We start from the raw sequence: 23348 nt of genomic DNA on the forward strand, positions 1-23348 counted from the left end.
GTCTGCCGTCTCTTCCTTGCTTGCTTCTGCTCCTTGCGCCACATCAAGCAACAAGGCTCTAAGCCAGGGGTGCTCAATAGGTAGATCGCGATCTACCGGTAGATCGCGAGGCAAAATGAGTAGATTGCGGAGCCCTGTCTCTCCAAACTGTTAATATGTCAGTTTCGTCTAGTGACTATTTAGCTGACACTGAAACTGACACTTTAGCTGCTCTTCAGGGGGCGGGAGTTCGAGATGGAGTTGCTCTGATGGCGGTAGCCGCGGGAGGCCCCGAGTGACCCTCCCCTTCCCTTCCAGTCCCTCAGTCGGGGCTGACAGGTGAGTCGACCCCCCTGCCACCTGCACGCGCAGCCCCTCTCCATGGAAATGGGGAAGCCCCCGCCCCTTCCGAGGAGGACCTGCGATGCCTCCCTCTCCCTGCTGGTCTCAGGGCGCAGCCACAAAGAGTTTGGGGGGGCGGGGAGTGGGGAGCTCCTCCCCCCGTAGTGCAGCAAGGCTGGGCATGTGCCTCTTGGGGGGACCTGTGGCTGCCCCCAGTATGTGGGGTGGGGAGAGAGGAGAGGCCTCCTGTGTGCTTCCTGAAGCATCTGGTGGGCCACTGTGGGGCACAGGAAGCTGGACTTGGTGGGCCTCCTCTGACCTGGTCCAGCAGGGGCTCCATACATCAAAGGGGGTGTCTGTCAGACGCTTCCTTCCCCCCTGGTAGATCTCCGGGCCTTGCTGGGTTTCAAAGTAGCTCTCGAGCCAAAAAAGTGTGAGCACCCCTGCCTTGTGTGCTTCCCAAAGTCGCAGCAACAAGTTTTATTTCCAAAATAATTTGATATGAATTCAGTGCGGGCAGTTGGGAACTCATAATACAGTCCTTCAGGATTGGTGAATACAATAACAAGTTAATACTGAAATACTGTCTGTTTTCCCCCCTCCCCCAGAATTGGACCGTAACAGGAATATTTGAAGCTGCCGAGAATTTTTTTGTCTCTGTTGGCCTTTTTGCAATGACTGAAGGTTTCTGGAACAATTCAATGCTTGTTGAACCTCAGGATGGCAGGAAAGTTGTCTGTCACCCCACTGCCTGGGACATGGGGAAAAAAGACTACAGGTACTTAAAACACGAGGAAGATGTTTCTTCTTCATCCCATGAAATGTTTGCATCTCTATTGTAGGAAATGGAAAGGAAATGGATTCTCATGGAATCCCCCAAAGACGTGCTAGTTCTAGATCTGAATATTATTCATTTTTTATTTTATTATATTTTAATATAAATTGAAGAAGTAGTATGGTGAGGAGACAACTGTATTCCATTTCAATATGGAACAGTCAGTTTCAAACCTGCATTTAGCTCTAAAGCAGTGTGCATGGGAAAATCAGGACATGGAAGCATAGTCTGTCTCAGAAGTTGCTCAGAAAATAAAGGAATGAAGCTGCTTTTGAATGCCCTATAGGGCGATAAAGTGGGGGTATAAATGTGTAAATAAATAAATAAGCATATATTTTAATCTGCACTAAAGTGAGAACTTTCACCAAAATAAGTTCCAAACTCCAACTAGACAAGGTCATTCTTTGGCATCAAATCAACTAGGAGCCAAATTGGAGCATGCCCATAAAACTGCTCACATGCTATACAGTACTGTTTTCAGATATGGAATGTCTGTAACCAAGTGCAGCTGTCTGTTTCATTTCCATATGAATTTCCATATGAATGACCTTACCTGTGTTCATTGTTATAGATAACTCACGAGTGTACGCTGTACACAGATGGTACCTGCATTGAATGGAATGTGTGAATAACTGTATCTAGGCACAGATTGACAGTGATTATACCCTGGCAAACAGTTGTACCTGGGTACAGTTTAGCATGTGAAGAGTCTGATTAAAAGAGTACATTGAGAAAAGGCGCACTTGAGTCTTCAGGGGAATCGTAATCAAAGCAGTGAATGCAGTAAGGCACTTCCGCCATAATCTTTACAACTGCATTTTCTGTAGGATCAAGATGTGTACCAAAGTGAATATGGATGACTTCCTGACAGCACATCACGAGATGGGGCACATTGAATACGATATGGCATATTCCAATCTTCCTTATCTGCTAAGAAGTGGTGCCAACGAAGGGTTCCATGAAGCTGTAGGAGAGATCATGTCCCTGTCTGCTGCAACCCCAAAACATCTGAAATCGCTTGGCCTTCTGGATCCTCATTTTCAAGAAGACAATGGCAAGAAATATGAATGAAAATGTATAGTGTTAAGAGGGATTCAAAATGGACAAAAGAAGAATTCATTAATTCAAGATGTGATGGCCACTAGCTTAGCTGCAAAGCTGGCCTGTCCATGAAGTGACATGAAACTATCACAAGGACACACAAAGTTGGAGGGATGGTAAACTGAGGGGTGGTAAACTGAACTCGCCCGTCTGTCTGCCATTTTCTCCAACCTGTCGCTCTGGTTGCTGCTCTGATCCTCTTCCAGTTTGCTGAAAGTGAACCAGTAGAGGATTATGATGGTCCGTTTCTCCCTCCATGGTATTGGAGGAAGAAGGAGGAAAGGAAAAAAAAGCTGGTGCAGCTCCAGATCATCTCTCTCTGTCCATTCAGTGCTTACGAAACACGTGTTTTGGGTATGATTTTCCATGCAGTGTGGAGAGCCTGCTCTTGGAGAAATACAAGTCCAAAACTCCCTCAGGCACATGGAACTAGTCACATGGTCCTCTGGATTCTGGCCATTTTTTTTTTACTCTGATGCTAAGTAATGCAGATCTAATGAATACATTAATTGATAGATACGAAACTCATGCCATGTTTAGTCATGCCATTTAGAACTGCAGTTTCTATAACTGAATGACAGTGGACAGTTTACTACATTTTCTAAAGCCGTCTAGGAGTGCATAGCATGGAAACTCAGATCTTCCGATTTAAACAGCTATTGCACAAGCATACTCATGCAGTTCATATGAAGCTGCTTTCTACTGAGTCAGACCTTTGGTTGATATAGTACAATGTTTCCCAACCAGTGGTACCACCGGTGGTGGTGTCTGGTGGTACTCACAGGACCCCGAACCCCTGCTGCCCGGCAGCGAGACTAGGTACACAACATAACAAACAATGGTAGGAGGCTCCAAAGCATGCTTTTCTGTGCTCAAAGAAGTCCTCCCATCTACCCTGAGCCTCTTATTGGTGTTTGTCATGTTGCATCTAGCTTACCCAGAAGTTATTTCCAGTGGTACTTCGAACAGATGGACCATGTGAAGTGGTATGGTGGAAGACAAATATTGAGAAACACTGATCTAGTACAGTATTGTATCCTTTGATTGGCAGCAGCTTTGCACAGTTTCAAATAGGGACTTTTCAAGCTCTATCAGGCCATTCAACCTGGGATCTTTTGCATGCAAAGCATGCACTCTGAATGACTGAAAACCTAGTAGTAACTATATACAGAATTCTAAAACTTTCACCTCTCATTATTCAAATTGTTCTAATCTCAGTTTCTGAGAACACTTTAGAAACTGAAGTGAGGGCTATTGGTCACAAAAGGACTTTTTGCAGTTACTAATTTTTTTCTCTTTACCCTGCTGGTTCACTTTGTTCTTTCACTTCTTATTTCTTTTCCTTGTGTTCTTTTTAACCCTTATGTTAAATAACTAAATGTGCTGGTCTTTATGACCCTGTTATATCTGCTGCTACAGACTAACATAGCTGCCCCTCTGGAATGTGTTCATTTTACAGAAACAGATATCAATTTCCTGCTCAAACAAGCCCTCACTATTGTTGGAACGATGCCTTTCACCTACATGCTAGAGAAATGGCGGTGGCTGGTTTTCTCTGGTGAAATCCCAAAAGACCAATGGATGAGGAAATGGTGGGAAATGAAGTGAGTAAAGGGAATAGCTAAGAGAAAGAACTGCAAATTACTGGTGTATTTCCTTCTTTTTTACATAAGTGATGTGAGGGTGGGAAAAGGGGGTTGCTAGCAGTATTTTTTAATGGCTAGCTTTTTCTCATTGGTATTCAGTACACAGTTGCCAGAACAGGCTGCATAATGAGAATATTTGATCTTGCTATGCTATAACACTGTCAAAGTGTATCTATGCATGCTGCCCCACATGTGCCTATTTCTCACAGCACTTGTATTTCTAACCAGCTCTCAAATACTGCAAGTTATGTTAGAAACAATTAAATGGGCTTGCATACTTGATAAGCATGTCAAAGGCACAAATCCCTTTCCTCAAAAATATGACTGACATATATTATGACTGACACATATATTAATAACTACAACAAACGGTTTTGAAATGCACTGGGTTTGTGGACAGTTTAATCTCAAATACATCTAAGTATGTTCCCTTAACACATTTCTGAAACCTTAATCCCGCTGAAACCTCTTTGCCCTTCTTCTCCCTACTGAAAACTAAAATGGCACCGATGTTTCTATACGTGTCTGACAGATTTTAAAGTAGCTTCTTTTTCTTTTATTTCCCCCTCCCCCCAAATCATAGTCTTTGCCCTCCTTCTCCCCACTGAAAACTATGGCATCGATGTTTCTATAGGTGTCTGATAGATTTTGAACTAGTTTTTTTTTTTTCCTTCTCTCCCCCCCCCCCCCCCAAATCATAGTCTGTAGTACCCCTTATGGTCAAATTTTCCAACATTTACATCTTATAGCCCAATATTATTTCCCATCATTGGCGATGATACAACCACGCCATTTGGATGTACACTGCATCCAGTGGTGGGGTAGGGGCGATCAGGAGGCTTAGGAGAGATTTCCCTCCCCCTTTAGGTCAGCTTTCAAAGGGAAAGAAGGAATGTGAAGGGAAAGTTTCCTCGGACCTTTGCTAGCTATATAGCTGGTGGAAGTCTGAGTAGCAAAAAGGGAAAAGTTAAAAAGGAGGGGATAAGATCATGGTGCATGCTAGTGCTTCTGGGATCCATAGTTATCTCAGGTCCCTGCTCTCCCCTTCCTCGCACCTGGGGTGACCAGGAGGATACAATGGAGGACAGAATGCCTATTCCTTTAACCATTGTAGATCTTTTTTAAACCCTTCCATGTTGAGCTGCACCCGCCAAAATTCCCTCTTCTATACAATGGTTAAAGGTATAGGCATGGTGTCCTCCATTTTATCTGGTCACCCTGCTCACACCAATACTCCACTGATCCTTTTCCTTCCTGGCCTACCGGCACCAGCAGGGCCTTTGGGAGCCACTGCTGCAGATGTCATACCTCTGCCCATTTGCAGTAGCAGCCCAGAAGCAGGCGATAGTAGCCCAGCTTTCAGACTACCGCAACGGGTCTTGTGGTGCTGGAACGCAAGTTCTGGCAGTGCAAAGCCCAGATAGAATTTTAAAACTCAGGACATTGGAAAAATAGCAGCAGAGAAACTACCACTTCCATTTCATTTGCATACCAGTTTTGCAAGCTATTTTGATATTTTTAAATAAAAGGAGGGCATTATTATTTATTTATAGAAATCAATAAAGAGTTTCAATATTCTTCTCAAATGCTAATGGAAGGTTTTGCACTTCTCTCCTCAACAGGCGAGAGATTGTGGGTGTGGTTGAACCCATGCCCCATGGCGAGGCCTACTGTGATCCTGCAGCTCTCTTCCATGTTGCTAATGACTATTCTTTCATAAGGTGTGTCAAATGGTTGCCAGCTTTTACTTTAACTTTCTTTTGAGCTGACTCTTACTGTAACTCTTACTTCTAACTCTTACTGAGCTGGTTTGGGTGATACTCCCCCTATTGAAACTGCCCCACACATTTAAAGATGTGTGCATTTCATGGCCTGTGCATGTCTTTGCCCCACCCTTCACTTTTGGGAGAGTTTTAATCATGGGAGGGATAACGTCTTCACATGCTGCTAATATTACTTTAACAAGGCAGTCCTGTGCATGTCTACTCAGAAGTCAGTCCCATTAAATTCAGTAGCACCTACTCTCAGCTAAGTGTATATAGGATTGCATCCTAAAAGTAGGTTAAAAAAAACAACTAACCAGAAATCAAGGGGAGAGGCCAGGAGATGCACATGCCTTGAGAGCACACATCAGTAGTCCCATGGGGCCAGACAGATGATTAAAATGTTACAAAGACTTAAGTCTCCCATGCTGTCTCATCCAAAGAAGGCCCAAACCTTAGCGAAGTTTTGACCCAGTGACTTCTCATCATTCAGAGAACTGGGGCATGAGCACGTATGAAGGAACTGGTAAATTAAAATGCTTATCTTCCTCTTCTCTCTCCATTCATTGTGTTACCTTTTGAAGTATGTCTATTAGACTACAAGTCTTTATTATACAGTGTAAATTTCTTTGAGTGCTTTAGCAAAAAGGCAGACTATAATAGCCTAATCCTAAGCATGTCTACTCAGGAGTAAGTCTTGTTCAATGGCATTTAGAGCCAAATCCTATCCAACTTTCCAGCACTGCTGCAGCCATAAGAACATAAGAAGAGCCCCACTGGATCAAGCCAAAAGCCCATTTAGTCCAGCTTCCTGTATCTCAGTGGCCCACCAAATGCTTCAGGGAACACACAAGACTACAGACATCACCTGCATCCTGGTGCCCTCCCCTGCATCTAGCAATCAGAGGCAGCCTACCTCTAAAACTAGGAGCTTGCACATACCTACCATGGCTTGTAATCCGTGATGGACTTGTCCTCCAGAAATTTGTCCAATCCCCTCTTAAAGGCATCTAGGCAAGATGCCATCATGACTTCCTATGGCAAGGAGTTCCATAGACTAATTACACACTGGGTAAATAAATATTTTCTTTTGTCTATCCTAACCCGCCCAACACTCAGTTTTAGTGGATGTCCCCTGGCTCTGGTGTTATGTGAGAGTGTAAAGAGCATCTCCCTATCCACTCTGTCCATCCCCTGCATAATTTTGTATGTCTCAATCATGCCTCCCTTCAGGCACCTCTTTTCTAGATTGAAGAGGCCCAAACACTGTAGCTTTTTCTCATAAGGAAGGTGCCCCAGCCCAGTAAACATTTTGGTTACTGCGCCAACATGGTTTGCTTTGCATTTTGCAGTGGGAGGGCAGCTATGGAGGCCTCCCTAAGGTAAGGGAATGTTTGTTCCCTTACTGCGGGGCCGCATTGCAGCTGCAGGAGCACTGGAAAGTTGGATAAAATTGGACCCTTACTCCCACTTAAGTGGGCATAGAATTGCAATTTAAGCATAGTAAATAAATGATAATAAAACAATGGGCATTTACTTAAGAGAGGACAAGATTAAAATATGACACAAGGGTAGATGATATGAAGCCAAAAAAGTTATAAGGTTAAGCATCCCTTACCCCAAATGCTTGGGACCATAAGTGTTCTGGATTTCAGATTTTACTGAATTTTGGAATATTTGCATAACCATGATGAGATTTCTTGGGGATGAGACCCAAGTCTAAACACAAAATTCATTTCTGTTTCATATACACCTTATACTCATAGCCAGAAAGTAATTTTATACAATATTTTTAATAATTTTGTGCATGAAATACAGTTTGTGTGCATTGAACCACGATCACTTGTTTTGTAATGAATGCATGTCGGCTGCTGCCCAAGGACATTTTATGTCATGTTGGCCCTCAAAAAAGTTCTGGATTTTGGAGCATTCTGGCTTTGGAGTTCTGGATAAGGGTTAATCAACCTGTAACATCACAAGAATGTAGACATTTTGCTGAAAAAATTGCTGAGATCTCACAGCAGCTGCATTTTCATATTTTGACATTTTCGTACTAAGCTCCCAGCCTTTTGAGATAATATACAAGGCTCATACAGGGATTCATTCAGAGCGTGATACCATAGTCTTTCGAGACTGAAGGTTGCCAACAGCAGATACAGGGAAGCATAGCATGTGAGTAGGTTTATTGAAAACAGTGTTCTTCCAAGTGGTCACCATGGTTTTCAAGTCAGAACCTGAAAGTGATAGATCTGCAAGCCTGGACTGGAATCACTTTTATCCTGTATGTTGGGAGCAAAGCTAGGGACTGCATTGTATCAGACATATTGGATTCAGTTCCCTGTTAGATTTATATTTAGAAAATTTTCTGAGCCAGGAACAAAATGGCCGCGAGGCAGCTGGATTTGATCAGGATTCTAATATTGCTTCTGGAACATGAGCTTTTCGTCTTCCTTTCATGAGATAGCCAGATTCAAATCCAAGACTTTCTTGTTACTTAATGGGTGATTTGGCTTTGTTCTTTTATTATGGTAATGATTATTTTCCCTCCATTCAGATATTACACAAGAACCATTTATCAGTTCCAGTTTCAAGAGGCACTTTGCAAAGCGGCTAACCACACAGAGGAGCTCCATAAATGTGACATTACTAATTCCACAGCAGCTGGTGAAAAGTTGCGGTAATGAAGTGCTCTCTGCATAATTGTACATTGGTGTGGCTACAGCAGTGTGTCTGGGAGTACATCGACTGCAGGGGCAGGGCTGATGGAGGAAGTCTGGTTTTCCCCTCCGTGCATCAGACATATGCACTGGGAGGAATTTGTGAGCCCTGCTTGTGTTTCAGGCCTCTCCCCTTATCTGCTCTGGTAGCAGGAATCAGCAAGGCTTCTCTTTATTGGTGCTTGGCTTTCTGTTGTTACACTTTTTGTGCTGGCACTGTGCAGAGTTAATAGATAGCCTGAACACCAAACAGTGTTATTATTATTAAGAATATTTATATACAGTACTGCTTTTCAACAAGAAGTAGTTCATAAAAAGCTGTATCTCATGGGTATGCTCTCTGGAGGTCTCCTTGATGGGGAACATTTGTTCCCTTGCCCTGGGATAAGCCCATGCTGCTTTCTGGATCTCCTTGAACCTGCACCAGCTATATCTCTGGCATAAGTCCACATGGACATGGGTCATGGGATTGAGATTGGGAAGGGGACAGAATATCAACATATCCTGCTGCCACCAATGCTACCAGATTCCCAGCCCCAAGCCACCCTCCCCCCTACCTCACTCCTCCCATTCCCTGTCTCCCTTCCATTGCCTGCTCTGATTTATGTGTGCTGGTCGGCATCCCTGATCTGTTGGTGCATGGACATGGCCACACCGAATGGCATGTCGTGGCTGGCGACAGTTGTAAAGGGTATTACGCTCCTGAACAAGAATGCCGCATCATTTGGGCCAAAAGCGGGATGTTTGGGCCAAAAGCAGTTTACATCTAGCAATAAATCAGTAAAAGTTAAAGAGCTCCTAATCTTAAAAAAGATGCTAAACCACACAGGCACCAGCAACAGCCACTGGAAAAGATGCCACACTGTGGAGATGAAGGACACTTGCTCTGCCCCTGCTAAATATAAGAACATAAGAACAGCCCTGCTGGATCAGGCTGAGGTCCCATTTAGTCCAGCTCTCTGTATTTTCACAGTGGCCCACCAGATGCCTCAGGGAGCACTCAAGACAAGAAGCAAGTTACTATATCCTGCTGCCACTCCCTAGCATTCAGACTACCTCCAAAACTGAGGGGTTACATGTAGTCATTGTGGCTTGTAACCTGTGGTGGCCTTCATAGATCTGCCATCCTCTTTTAAAGGTATCTAGGCCAGGTGCCATCTCCACATCTTGTGGCAAGGAGTTCCAGGGATTAATTACTCACTGGGTAAACAGATATAAGAGGATACCACTTTAAAAGGTGCCTCTTTGCTCAGGGGGTGGCACCCTGCAAAGCAGTGGCATTCTGTTCAGTGCCATCTAGTGGCCTTTGCATTTAGATATCTCACCACAACATGTATGTTTAATGCCTACCTATATCTTTCTAAACACAGGCACATGCTTAGTTTGGGGAGGTCACAACCGTGGACTGAGGCCTTAGAAAGTGTGACAGGAGAGAAGAAAATGAATGCAACACCATTGCTTCACTACTTTCAGCCCTTGTATTTGTGGCTGAAAACGAACAACGCCAACAGAGCAGTTGGCTGGAACACAGTCTGGACTCCATGTAGGTACTTGATGTTCTTGTCTTGCAGGGCAAGAACTAAGAAAAGCAACTATTCTAGCAGTAGTTTGACCCAGGCATAAGAATGTCTTCGAGGATAGATAGGCGAGTTCCATTTCAATGTCTGAAAATTTATCATGTACAGAAGATGGAATTATCCGCAGCCAGTTATATGCAGCTTCATCCTTCTCCCTGAAATTTCATGGCTTAATGACATGATTAAAACATAATAAATTGTAGACTTATACAACTGACAAGAACCTCAAAAATAAAAAAAAAGATGACTGACATCCTGTAACAGATTCCCTCACTCCTTCTCCTTGGGGGGGGGGGATAACTCCACTTTACAGGAGTGGGGGAAGGATATGTCAGGGCTGACAACAGGTCTCAGAATGCAGAAAAGACAGGCTCTCCATGAGAGTCTGCCGCTCAGAAGGGGTTTCTTTGTCAATATACAGTCTGTGTCCTTTCAGCACCTGCCTTGTTGTATAGGCATCAATGATTTTTCCAAGAGCTACTGATATTGCAGTAGTCCTTGAGCAAGCTACATTTTCCAAGGTCCAGTTGGCTCTAGGCAGTATCTCAGTGCAAAGTACTGGCTGGAGAAGGGAGGGAAGGAGATCACCCCTCTTTCCCTCTCACTACAGCTGAAGTGATGCCATTACTCCCACCAGAGATATGCGGTGCGGGGGAGGCAGGTGAGGCAGAACCACACCACCTGTGGCCTTGGAGAATCACTGCAACCTAACCCAGTGATCATGTGCCATCTGCTTGCACATGAGTAAGCAGGTGGAACATATGCATGAGCACCAGTTTAGGCTGTGGTGATTCTCTGAGGATGCTGATGGGCCAGTTCCACTTCACCTACCACCCCCACGTAGCATGCCCTTGGCTTCCACTTCTGACTCAGCCAGTAAATGTAGCTTAAAGGGAAGGGGGCTTGGGGGATCGGGGGTAGGTAATTTTTCTCCATCTAAAAATTTTAATCTGAGTTGGAAAAGAATACAGGGATCTCATAATATCTGAGCCCCTGAAACTTGTGTCTGGTATCACTAGAGGCAAGAGCTACTCTAGGCACCTTTTTCACCATCACACATAGTGATATCACTATAATAACAATGGATTCTACTCTTTTCTTTTCTTTTAAATCCAGTTAACAATTATACAATCAAAGTGAGGATCAGCCTGAAGACAGCTCTAGGAAGTGATGCAGTGAGTAGACAGACCAGAAAGATGATATTACATTTCATTCTAAAAGAATAAACAGGAAAATAACATGAAATAATAAGCAAGGATATCTAAATGAGTCTGTTACAATTTGCATGCTATCGATTTTGTTTTAATAATGCATGCTCTCATCAACTTTGATCATCTGACTCTTCCTTACTAATTTATGCTATTGACTAATCCATGAACTAGAATCCAACACAGGAAAGTTTACAACCATTCAAATAATTGAAATCCTAGGGTTGGAGCACACCTGACTCCTGCATTGTTCTATGTAGGACTCAATGTAGCAATATATTCTAGTAGCTTTAGCCACTTCTGTATAGAGAGGGGTACATACGTATGTAAATAAGTAAATATAGGCATGATCTAGTTTGAAGGCTACAATACTTCCAGGTAGCTTTACCTGGAAGTAAGTGCTGTTGAACACAATGAGATTTACTTCTGAGTATACAGTATATGCATAGGATTGACCTGTAAGGGTCCAATCCTATCCAACTTTCCAGTGCTGATGCAGCGGCAATGCAGCCCTGAGGCTTCTGTGACTTCATTGCAGAATGCAGCAGTTACCTTATTGGCACAGCTACACCAGTACTGGATAGGATTTGGCCCTAAATCCCATTGATTTCTGTAAAGGGTTAGGCTTATGCTTATATCCCTGCCTTTGAAATCAGCGAGACACAAAATGCTAAATTTTACAGCTGCAATATGTATAGAAATTGCCAGTTGTGTAAGGCTGTTAGCTAGCTAGGATTATATGACCATAAACCAGACCATCAAGGAGCTGCTGAGAGAAAGCAAAGCTTGCCTTTCAGCCCAATCCAACACAGCTTGCCACACAGCAATTCAGCTGCACCAATGTAGCACCCACTGAATCCTGGGACGTTTCAGCATCTGGAGGCATTTTTGGGATTAAGAGAACATTTGTTCCCTTACCCTGGGGTAAGCCTGCACTAGCTCACCAGGTCTACTCAAATTCAGTGGTGTCACTAGAGTTTGTGTCACCCGGTGCAGGAGGCCAGTGCGTCACCCCCCATGCAGTAGGTGGGGCAACACCCCAGGTTGTGAGCGTGGTGAAGTACCATTGCCCCACCCCCACTGGATTTTTGGCTGTACCTTTTGTTAGAACACAGCAATTTTAATGTGCTTTGTTTTGTTGCATTCTGCATGAAATTGGTCATTGATTGATATATAACATGATGGGATTATTCCTCCAAACTCTGATTTTAGTGATTTTGAAAACTTGTCGAGTCACGCACACACTCATGTCAACTTACTAACACCTTATTGCAGCAGTTCTCAAACTTTAGCACTGGGACCCACTTTTTAGAATGACAATCTGTCCAGGACCCATTGGAAGTAATGTCATGGCCAGAAGTGACATCATCAAACAAATTAAAATAAATAATTATAAATAATTAAAATAAAAGAAATAATTAAATAAGGGGGAGCCAGTCCTGTTCCACCAAGTGAATCTACTCTGAAGTAAGTTCTATTGTGCTCAATGGGGCTTACTCTCAGGAAAATGTGGGTAGGATTGCAGCCTGTGAGCCCAATCCTATGCATGTCTACTCAGAAGTAAGTCCCATAGTGGTCAATGGGGCTTACTCTCAGGAAAGTGTGGGTAGAATTGAAGCCTGTGAGCTCAAGCCTATGCATGTCTACTCAGAAGTAAGTCCCATAGTGGTCAACGGAGCTTGCTCTGTAGTCTGCCTGCAATAACAACCCCCCCCCCCCCCCCCGAAAAGGATCAGTGAAATTTCCAAAACTCCCAGTGCCCAGTTTAAAGTTCTTCTGAAGACCCACCTGGCTTTACAAGTGCAAAATAGAAAACATTCCCCTTACCAGTTGAAGCCTCTTTTTTGTCCTTTTTAGTGGGGGGGGGGGGGGGAAGAAGGCTGCCTTCTGGAGCATTTGTTGAGCTCCAGTTCCATGGGATCGGGACCATTCTGGTGTCCTCACATTCCCCTTTGCCTGGCCTGACCGCCAGCCAAGGCGCGTCTGCCTACTCACAAGTAAATGCAACCGTGAGGCTGCTTTGCTTTCCATAGGGCTCCATAGACTTGAAGCAGGGAGGGAGGGACCTCCTTCTCAGGTGTTTTTGGGGACTGCACTCATTGGATCAGGACCATTCTGACGTTGTTGGAGTCCTCTCTGTCTGCCCTTTCTGATGGACTAAGGAATGTTCTCCTACTCGCGAGTAAACACAGCCATGTGGCTTTGTTTCTGGCTCAATAGACTTGCAGCTGGGAGGGTCCTCTCTGTTTTTTTTGGGCTGCATTCATTGGATCGGGACTATTCTGGTATCGTTGGATTCCTCTCAGCCTGCCCTTTTTGATGGACTATGGCAGGTATGCCTACTTGCGAGTAAACGCGCGATACGGCTCACTTTCACTTTCCATAGGGCTCCATGCATTTTTTTCTTTCCGGTTTTTGGCCATGACGTTTGAACAAAAGGAGCTATTTCAATTCTGTTTTTTGCATTGCGTTCCACTGGACATTCCGCACCCAACGGTGTATGGCATGATGCAGTAGCTCCTAAAGCTGCAATTTTAGCGCATCACCTCCAGGGCACGTCACTCCCCTGGCACGTCACCCGATGAGACCCGCACCCCCCACACCCCCCTAGTGATGCCACTGCTCAGACCAGCTATATCACTGATGCAAATTCATGTGAATCCAGGTCAGGGGATCAAGGCCAGGAATGGGCTTGGATATCAGGATGAGCTGCTGTCGATACTGCCCTTTCCTGGTTCTTATCTACCCTCCTTCCTGCCCCATCTCCTCTCTGCTCCTACTCCTGCCCACCCCATTCCACCCTGCCTTCCTCAAGTCCCCTGCACTAAGTTGCTGGAGCCAGCAGGCATCCCTGGTCTGCTGGCACATGGACCCAGCCATCGGTTGTTTGTGGCTACTGCCAGGCTGCACCAAATGTCTTGTTGCCGTTGGTGACAGCTGTAAAGAGCCTTACATCGCCAGAGTGAGCATTCTGGCAGCAAAAGGCCTGAACAGGATTGGTCCATAAGCCAGGTCAAGGACCCCCAAACCATACCACTATCCTCTGCCTTTATGGAATTGCTCTTTTGGATTTTACACAAATTACTGCCTTTATGGAATTGCTCTTTTGGATTTTACACAAATTACAAATTGCTCTTTTGGATTTTATGGATTGGATTTTACACACAGGATATCAACTGATGTAAGCCAGCCTGATCATTCTGATCACAGTGCTAGGGCTGTTCACTCATTGTTGCCATGTGAATGACTGTACATGAGTTCATTTTTACAGGCCTGCAGTTCATGTACATAGTATGCAGATTGCACCTGCATTGAACAGAACATGTAATTACCAACAATACAATGATTGTAAACAGGTACATAATTGTACCCTGTAATATGTAACAGGTACATAAATGTACCCAGGTACAGCGTAATGTATGAACAGCCCTATTCATATCCTAATAACAGTATACATTATTTAAAAGCCACATGATCTGAAAATGTGGTTTATAATCCATTATTATAAGGGATTTGTTTGGGGGAAATACCATTTAAAATTGAAAGAGCTGAGAATGTGAAAAGGAACAGAAATAGTATATAAATGCCAAAATCCATGTGTGATGGTCAATAGCACCAGCTAGTGGAGAAGAGATTGTTGCTCTATCTTCTTACTCTCTGTTGGCATTCTGACTGGCTAGCATACTCTGTAATAGTTACTCTGCTTAAAATGTAATGTATGACTATACAGAGGAGCTCCTCCTCCTCTTATTCCTATAATTTACCTGAGTTTCAACACATGTTAAACAAGTGTGGCATTGTATACGTGGGCTCAGTTCCAGTACTGTACATCATTTTTGTGCTGTCTAAGCACATGTTAAGATTTGAACTTTGAATATCAGGACTGAAGATCTGCTCTGAAGTAACTAACAAGGTTATGAGTCTCCTCTAAGCGTGATGTAGACTTGTTTGATTTAGAACAGCTCAAGATCTACTCCACGGACCCACCTTCATCTTACCATTTATATATTTTCTCATATAGCACCCAGAATCAGTTGTGTGTAAAATATCTCCACTGCAATCATGCTATAAATAAATAATACTGATGAGGTGGGCAGCCCAATCCTATGGTCCTCCACCAGCGCCACAAGGTACAGTGGTGCAGAAATGGCTGCTGCTGTATCCTGTGGGGCCAGGCCAGCTGCTGGAGCCTCCTTGGGGTAAGGGAACATTGGCTGCACTGGCGGCAATGGGTCTCTTCAGATCTGCACCCACTTTAGCGGGTGCAGAATTGAAGAGACCCATGTCGGGCAGAGTGGCTTGGGAGAAGCCATTGGATTCTGCAACAGACTTTGGCACCATTCCCGCCCTCCACCTGGGCCTGAATCTCCCTCCAGTCCACCCTCCCTCTGCCCAGTTCCGCCCTCCCCCCTCTGTCCCCTAGTCATGAAAGGCCTCCCTGCCAACCAGCGGGGATACTCACTGCCTTGCACTCCAGTCCTGTGTCATCCTGGTGCTGAGGCTAGCACTGAATAGCACTGACTAACCCTCATTTTCAGTCATCTTGGCTATATGCTATAAGACCCGATTATTACTATAATTATTCAATGTTAACCTCACCCCTGCTGATAAAACAAATCAGGTTTCTGCATATTGACTTTTCAATAATGCTGTAAACCAATCATAGTGATGAAACAGGATCATTTTTGTACATGTGTAAACAAATGGGTTTTGTTTTGCAATGGGTTTTGCAATGGATTGGACAGAGATAGTGTGCCATGCATCACTCGTCTCCATCTTCTATATAACTCTTTTTTTTTGGGGGGGGGGGCTGCAAAAATATGTAAAATATACGGTGGCCCACCTACTGAAAAGTTTGAAGAACCCTGATTTAGAAGGTGCTTCTTGGTGGCTGAATAGAATTCTAGAATGTGACTTAATTCATCTGACCCAACATCATTCTGAATTTCCAGTACGAATGGAATGCCAATGAAATGTTTTTATTCCAATCAACAATCGCCTATGCCATGAGAAAGTACTTTTTGGAGGAGAAGAATGAAACTGTGGCATTTCAGTAAGTGACTCCTTTCAATTATCTTTGCTGTGGGTTAGTGCTGTGGAGCGCCAGAGGGGCTTCATTTCAAAAAGGTGCAGCAGTTTTTCTAAAATATCATGGTTACATTCTGTAACTTCAGAGCAGGAATATGCCAAAACAATAGTATTTAGCAAAAAAAAAAAAAAAAAAAGCACATATTGTTTGTCATTTACATATTACTCTTCAAATCATCACATATGAAAATGAGGATGCTCTTGTAACACCCTTATTATGCTAACCTCAAGATGAAATTCACCCAGTCAGAAACTACCCCCAGAATACGTTGTTGTTCTGAAGCTTCTGTAGAAAGGACTCTGAGGGTCAAACTGGGGGTGTGTGCGGGTTTAAATACACTTTAATTCTGATACTTTAGCTTAAGTGTAGAGCAGACTGTAAGACAAGTTAAGTGAAAGTAGTCGGGCATTGTCTGAGACTAAGGGCACAGTCCTACCCTGTGCTGGAACAGGCAAGCCTGCACTGTATCCAGTGCAGGATAGGGGCTCAAGGCAGCTCAGCCAGAGGCAAGGGGAAACTTTTCCCCTTACCTCCAGGTAAAGCATGTTGGCCCCTATGGGTCTCCTCAGACTTGTGCCACTTTCTCAGGTGGCACAAGTTCGAGGAGAGCGGAGCGACTTCAAGCCGCTCAGATCTCCCCAGGAATGGGGGTTGGGATCTGGCATAACTGCCACCCACCCACCCACGGGGCTGCCCACTGCCTCCCCCTTCCCTCCCTCCGCCCTCTCCCCTCCCAGGAACACGTCTCTCCCACCCACCCCAGAGCCCAGGTTATATATAACCAAAATATATAGCTCTGGGCAACTGTTAACTGAATATCTTTGTCTAGATTGAAGTTCCCTCCATGTATATGAAAACAACAGTTCTTCAATATATGTGTTTCATTGAACAATATGGAGATCTCTTTTGTCGTATATTTGGAAATAGTGTTCATCCATATGGTTTTAAGTCCAATGTCATACTTCTGGAAGAAATAAAATCTTCTGTTTTTGTTTATTCATCAGGGTCAAAGATGTCCATGTAGGAGATGAGACACCAAGGATCTCCTTTATTTTTGCTGTCACCATGCCTGATACCACAGACTGGGTTCCCAAATCTGATGTGGAAGAAGCAATCAGGTGAAAGCATGGATTGCAAGGAAATAGTATGCATGTGAGATTGGAGAATTGTTTGAATGAAGCATTTGGCATACTGGTAATATTCATGAAAAAAATGACTTGCAATTAATGGCAATGTTGGTCTTGATTTATTAAAATGTATATTTGATTAAAAAGTAGAAAAGACAAAGGAGGAGGCGAGAGAGAGGAACTTGTGTGAGCAAGAAACCAAAAGTTAAAAGAATAAAAGAAGTAAATAAATAATGAAGTCAGAATATTTTTCATCTTATGAGATGCAAAGTGCTCTGTCATATCAGCCCACCATTATTCTGTGGAATTCCATTAAACATTAAAGCAGAAAGGCAAGATATTTTAATAAGAAAAAGTTCTTTTAAAATTGTCTCTTAATTTCCACTTTCTTGGCAGACTCTCTCGGGGACGCATCAATGAAGTTTTCAGGCTGAATGACCAAACTCTGGAGTTTATTGACATTCCTCCAACATTGGCGCCACCTTATGAACCCCCAGTCACAGTGTGGCTTATAGTATTTGGTGTTGTCATGGGTATTGTAGCAATTGCATTAGTTGCCTTGATCATCATGGGGCAGAGAAACCAAAGAAGGTTAGTGCTGCTTTCATGTACAATGCATTCTCCTTAAACTTATACTGTCCCATTTTGAACAAGATGTAAGAGATATAAATATAACACAACATAGTTTTGATCCAGTTCTCCTGTACAGCAAAGTAACAAATCATTCATTTCAACTCACTTGTATGAACACAGCTTCTACACAATACCACATGGTGCCTTGAGTAGTGGTATTATTAAAGTTAGTGAGTCCAATAATTGCCTTTTGGCACAATGATTGCCCATGCATACATGGCTGATATTAAGTACAACATTGCTAGAGAAAAATCGAACTTGCTTTGCTCTGTGTACATATCTCCAGGCTGTTCTAATGTATTATTTTAATGCACAGGAGAAGAAGAGCCGCCGAAGAGGAGTTAGTCCGAACTGATGCCGTTAATGTATATGAAGGAGAAAAGAATCCAGCATTTCTACGAGAGGAACCGGTCACAACAACTTTCTAAAAAAAACACAGTCAAATCATGTCTCCTATTTATCATAGCCTATTAGCTATGATGTTGATAATGTTAAACATAAAGGCTCTGTGCCTACAAGATTGGGCTGCCACAGCATTACTACCTCTGTATTTGTGCAAGTAGATGCAAAATAGAGGGTCAGTGCAAAAGGTTCAGCCGGGCCAGTCACTTATTTTGAGTTGCATGGGCCTGAACCAATGAGTTGCCCTTCTACTCCCAATGACACATTCAGTCCCCTCCAGTTCCCAACAGGTGATAGCCAGAATGAACCATTTCATTCATCACTGCATATATAGATCCCAGACCAACGTCAGGAACCACACATACAGCTGTGGGGGCTAGTGGAAGAAAGTCAGCATTGGCAACCATGCATGTATATTCTCATTATATGCACCATTCCTGATTCAGCAGGGTATGCATGCATGTCAACTGGTAGTGTCCTGGACAAACTGGTGGGGATGATAGTGGATCTCTTTACATTTGTATAAACAGCCACATGAGCCTTTATTTGGATCAGGATCATGATGGGGGGAAAGTCTTTTTTTTTTTTTCTCCCAGCACTTCCCAAAAGTTGTTTACCTACTGAAAAGCTGTCTCTCCCCGATTCAAACTATTTTTCACCCTTTTAGGAAAACTTCCAGGTACACGGTCCCCTGTGATCATAGATCTCCATTGCCTCATCTAGTTTGAATGCTTCAGACACATCTCCTCTGCTGTATCTGAGCAAATTATTTGTAATCATCCCAGTGACAATTTAATGACTTGCCATTTATAAAAACGCAAACAATGGAATATTTCTTGAAATGTTTCTGGCACCTATTTGGGTGCATTTAAATTGTGTCTCCATGATGCACTTTTGTTTTCAACAGCCTTGGCTGAATTTTATCTAAAATAAAAGCTGCTGTTTTGAAGACAGATTCTCTTTTTTGCTGCTGCTGCTACTGCTATAATAATAATAAGAAGAACATCCATGAGGACCACTATGAGAGTTGAGTCTATGAGAAAGGTGGTATATAAATAATGTAACAAATAAATAAAATTCTGAATAAAGAAGCCAGCTGGAAATGCCAGTGCTTTAAATATCTGGGGCAGGCCATGTGCAGTCCTCGAAGTATTTTTGATGGCTCAAGTTTGTTATAATTGTATAACAATAATTTTTTTGTTCCACTCCCCAGCTCTTCATTGACGCAGAGATAGATTTGAAAAAGTAATGACAAATGATTTTGCCAAAGATTAAAAAAAAAAAAGTGATCCCAGTTCTTTTCTTTTAAAATGATTTTAAACTTATGTATAACAGCCCAATCCTAAACGTCCCAGCACCCGCTGCAACAGCGGCATCAAAATGGCTACCACTGGGCGCTGGGAAGCAGTTGGAGGTCTCCTCAGAGGAAGGGAATTTCCATCCCCTTCCCTCAGACAAAGCCCCAAGCCCTGCAATGGGGTTTCTTAAGTCTGCTATTTGCAGTGCTCTGCCAGTCCCATCTCCCTTCTGCCCATCTTTGTGTTGTCATTGAAAAGCCTTCCAGAAATATTTAAACAAAAATGCAGGGTGTGTATGTATCGCTTTGCTGTTTTTATTCATATGTTATCCAAGCTGTTGTGGGAGCAGTCTATCATAATTGTAAAGCCTTAGGACAAGATATCCTGTCTCCTCCTCGCCTTCCCCTATCTACCTTTTCTCCTTGCGTCGGCCCAGGCAGGCCGACACAACCCACATGGAGGAAGCCAGCGCGTAGCCTTGTGTTGGCCTCCACAGGTCTGCACTTTTCTGAGTGCCGGTCCGGCTTCCTCCTGAGGAGGCGCAAATGTGCCTTACCGCACGTTTACGGCCCTCCTGGGCCAGCACAAGGGACTTGCGCTGGCCCAAGTCAAGGGCAGAATTGTGCCCTTCCAGTATTTGGGTTAGCTTTAAACTATTCAGGTAACCAAAGATGGGAAACACATCACTACCATTGAGTTCTAGCAAGGCAAAGTGTTGACAAGAACTCAAAAGGAAAGGATTCCAACTAACTATTTTACTTGCTCAAGATGTAAAAACAAAATACAGAGAACAACAGTCATCACACGCACAGCATACACACACATACAGAATTTATGGTCCAATCCTATCCCCTCTGGTGCAGCCATGCAAAAAGGCACACGCTGTATTCAGCAGAGGTGATGGAGGAGCAGAAGGCTTTGGAGGGTAAAAGGAATTTAAATCTTCTGACCTGTAATAGGTGTCCTTCACTACTGTACCTGATGGGGGGTTGGGAAGCCACAATCCACTCCCAGCATCCACTGCTCCCACGACATGCACTCTCTGGTTGCGCACCACTTTTTTGTTAGTTTGTTTTTCAAAGCAAAAGAAGTGGGAGGTTGCTTTGAGGACCACCTGCTTCTTTCACTTTAAAAATAAAGCAAACTTGGTTAATCAAAAAAAATGGATTAATCAATTATACATTGAGTCACCAGTTAACAGCATATTGTAGTAACATCATTCTTTGTTTTGTATTTCCGGTAATTTTTTACCAACATTCACAACTCTTACAATAGGGGAAGTACAAAGAGAAAATACATTTTTTAAAAATTCAGATAATACAGTTCCAATTGACCAAAACATCTTTTTGCCCTGTGCATTGTGCTGTCTGCATTTCGTTCACTGCTCAGATCAGACATAGGGCAAAAGTTTCTAGCGGTGACATTAAAATAAGAGCTCTCTGCCACTTTAGATGGATGCTCCTTCAATGTTTGTCATCTTCTCTGTGTGGTTCTATGGAGGAAAGCAGACGATGGAAGGTCGGACGGTGTTCAGGCAACTATACATAAGGGAGAAACAAATAAAGCCAGTTCTTCAGATTCTCATTCAGATGTACAGATTTCTTAAAGCTCAATCCTATCCCACACCATGCTATTTCATGCAGCTGTGCCAAAAAGGCACCTGTTGCATACTATGGTGGGGGTGACCTGAAGGCAAACGGAAGGAGTAAAAAAAATTTACTTGCCTCTGTGTAAGCCCTCAGACTGCCTATGGGTCTCCTCATATATATACTAGCTGTTTTAGTGGTATATATCAAGGAGAAAAAAGGGACAGGGAGATTTTAAAAAGAAAGGATAAGATCTGTCAAATACAGGTGGGGCCTCCATGGATCTTGTATCCTTTGATCTGGCTCAGACCTGCATTGACCTCCCCCGGAACTGCACTGAGCCAGACTTGGGTCCACTTGGACCCTTCAAAGGGGACCGGAGCTGTGCTCCAGTCCCCACTAGAGGGCTTTCTGGAGCCCAGAGAGGCAGCATGCATCCGCCCACCTCTCCAGTAGGCTTCAGAATGGCCTGTAGAGGCAAAAAAACGAGGGAAACCGAAAGTGGTGTTTTAATGCCTTTTAAGGAATTCTGACGTCTAGGGAAACTCCCAGAAGACTTGAGATGAGCGCTATGATGAGAACATAAAAACATTGAACATACATGAAAACTTTGAATTTCAGGTTTTCAGGAAGTGGAGAGATAGGATCTTAGCGATGTATGTGCACTTTAAAAGGAAAATGAAGTTAAAGGTTTATCAAGAATGAGATTGACTAGACCAGAAGATACTTGCAAGTTGGTCTACCTATCTCACGAATCCATTTACTTGAATGGCTAGAAACTGCAGAAATAGGAAAATGGAGCAGCTTGGCTTTTCTGCTCTTGTGTATGTTCAGTTACCACACTACTGATGCTAGATCTGGTCTAGTGCCACAAAAGTTGTAAGGCAAATGTTGTTCCACTGAGCCAGAAAAACAACTGTCTATACACAGTTTGTGGCCCTCAGCTTTGGTATCAAACACAGTGTCATCAAATCAAAATTGCAATCTTTTGCTGGGTTCAGATGTAGCCTCACACCATGGTTTGTGCTACCCATAGTTAATAACCCAAACCATGGCTTCAGCTTCCAAATACACAACAGACAAACCATGATTTATAGCTGTTTGTCTGCTTTTGTTTCTTATCTGTTCAAGACTATGCCGTAGAAGGTCACAAGTTTGTTCCTGTTGCCTGGTGCAACAGCTTCCTGAGGAAGATCAGTGGCTGTAGCCATGGTTTATCAGTGGCTTGTGAATTCAGACATAACATGAAACCACTATTAGCAAGTTGGTTTGCAAACCAACGTCCAATCATAGGTTCACATTCTGGTTTGTTGGACCCACACAAACTATGGTTTAAGGACAGGCCTTGTTTCAGGCATGGTGCAAAATCATGGTTTAGCTAAACAAACCATGGTTTCCCATTATGTCTGAAACCAACCTTAGTCTCTTCCCTCATTGTCTTCCTATTTTAAAAAGAAACACAGTGAACACCTTTTCAATGTTTCCAGGAAAGGTATTGTTTCATTATTACTTTTAGATACAGGGGCACCCTGTATCAGCAGATCCCATATCCGTGGACTCACTGGTTCATGGGGCCTCCCTAAGCGCATGTCCCCTCTTGAGGTGAGGGGCTTCCTCAGGCCTCCTAATGCCTCATAAGGCATTAAAACATCACATCCAGTTTCATGGAGAAACAGGAAGTTACTTTTTTCACTGAAAGGCTCAGTCTGAGCCTGGCAGATGATGTGAATGGATATCTGCAGCCTGAGCTGGGCTCAGAGGACCCTCTGGAGGCAAGGGGAGTGGAGCTCCCCTTGCCTCCAGAGGGTGGGGGAAGGCGTTCACCTGTATCTGCAGTTTCACGTAACTGCAAGGGGTTGCAGAATGAAACCCCTGAGGATATGGGGGCACACCTGTACTTTCTTCAACATAATGAAGAAAATGGCTTCATTATCAATACAGTTTTAAATATTCCATTTTAAACTTTATCCTCATGTACTTACCTTGAAGTCAGATACCTGAAACCAGAGCCGCATGCGTGCAGCAAAGTGCATGCTTGGAACTGG

The 23348-nt window shown here is 43.5% G+C and overlaps 2 protein-coding genes across 2 annotated transcripts in view; one reads left to right on the forward strand and one right to left on the reverse strand.

The window, feature by feature from the left end:
• ACE2 (angiotensin converting enzyme 2) overlaps nucleotides 1-18445 on the forward strand; it is a 36221-nt gene extending 17776 nt beyond the window's left edge. The window contains exons 8-18 of the mRNA XM_066621314.1: nucleotides 930-1099; nucleotides 1984-2210; nucleotides 3717-3861; nucleotides 5526-5624; nucleotides 8221-8343; nucleotides 9754-9926; nucleotides 11077-11135; nucleotides 16121-16221; nucleotides 17262-17375; nucleotides 17781-17975; nucleotides 18334-18445. Of these exons, the coding sequence (XP_066477411.1) occupies nucleotides 930-1099; nucleotides 1984-2210; nucleotides 3717-3861; nucleotides 5526-5624; nucleotides 8221-8343; nucleotides 9754-9926; nucleotides 11077-11135; nucleotides 16121-16221; nucleotides 17262-17375; nucleotides 17781-17975; nucleotides 18334-18445 (1518 nt within the window). The remainder of the gene's footprint in view (nucleotides 1-929; nucleotides 1100-1983; nucleotides 2211-3716; nucleotides 3862-5525; nucleotides 5625-8220; nucleotides 8344-9753; nucleotides 9927-11076; nucleotides 11136-16120; nucleotides 16222-17261; nucleotides 17376-17780; nucleotides 17976-18333) is intronic.
• A 2735-nt stretch (nucleotides 18446-21180) lies between these two features.
• Nucleotides 21181-23348, reverse strand: part of BMX (BMX non-receptor tyrosine kinase) — a 30274-nt gene continuing 28106 nt past the window's right edge. The window contains exon 18 of the mRNA XM_066621315.1: nucleotides 21181-21255. Coding sequence (XP_066477412.1) covers nucleotides 21181-21255 — 75 coding nt within the window. The remainder of the gene's footprint in view (nucleotides 21256-23348) is intronic.

This window comes from Tiliqua scincoides, chromosome 3, assembly GCF_035046505.1.
Source record: "Tiliqua scincoides isolate rTilSci1 chromosome 3, rTilSci1.hap2, whole genome shotgun sequence".
NCBI classification, from domain to species: domain Eukaryota; kingdom Metazoa; phylum Chordata; class Lepidosauria; order Squamata; family Scincidae; genus Tiliqua; species Tiliqua scincoides.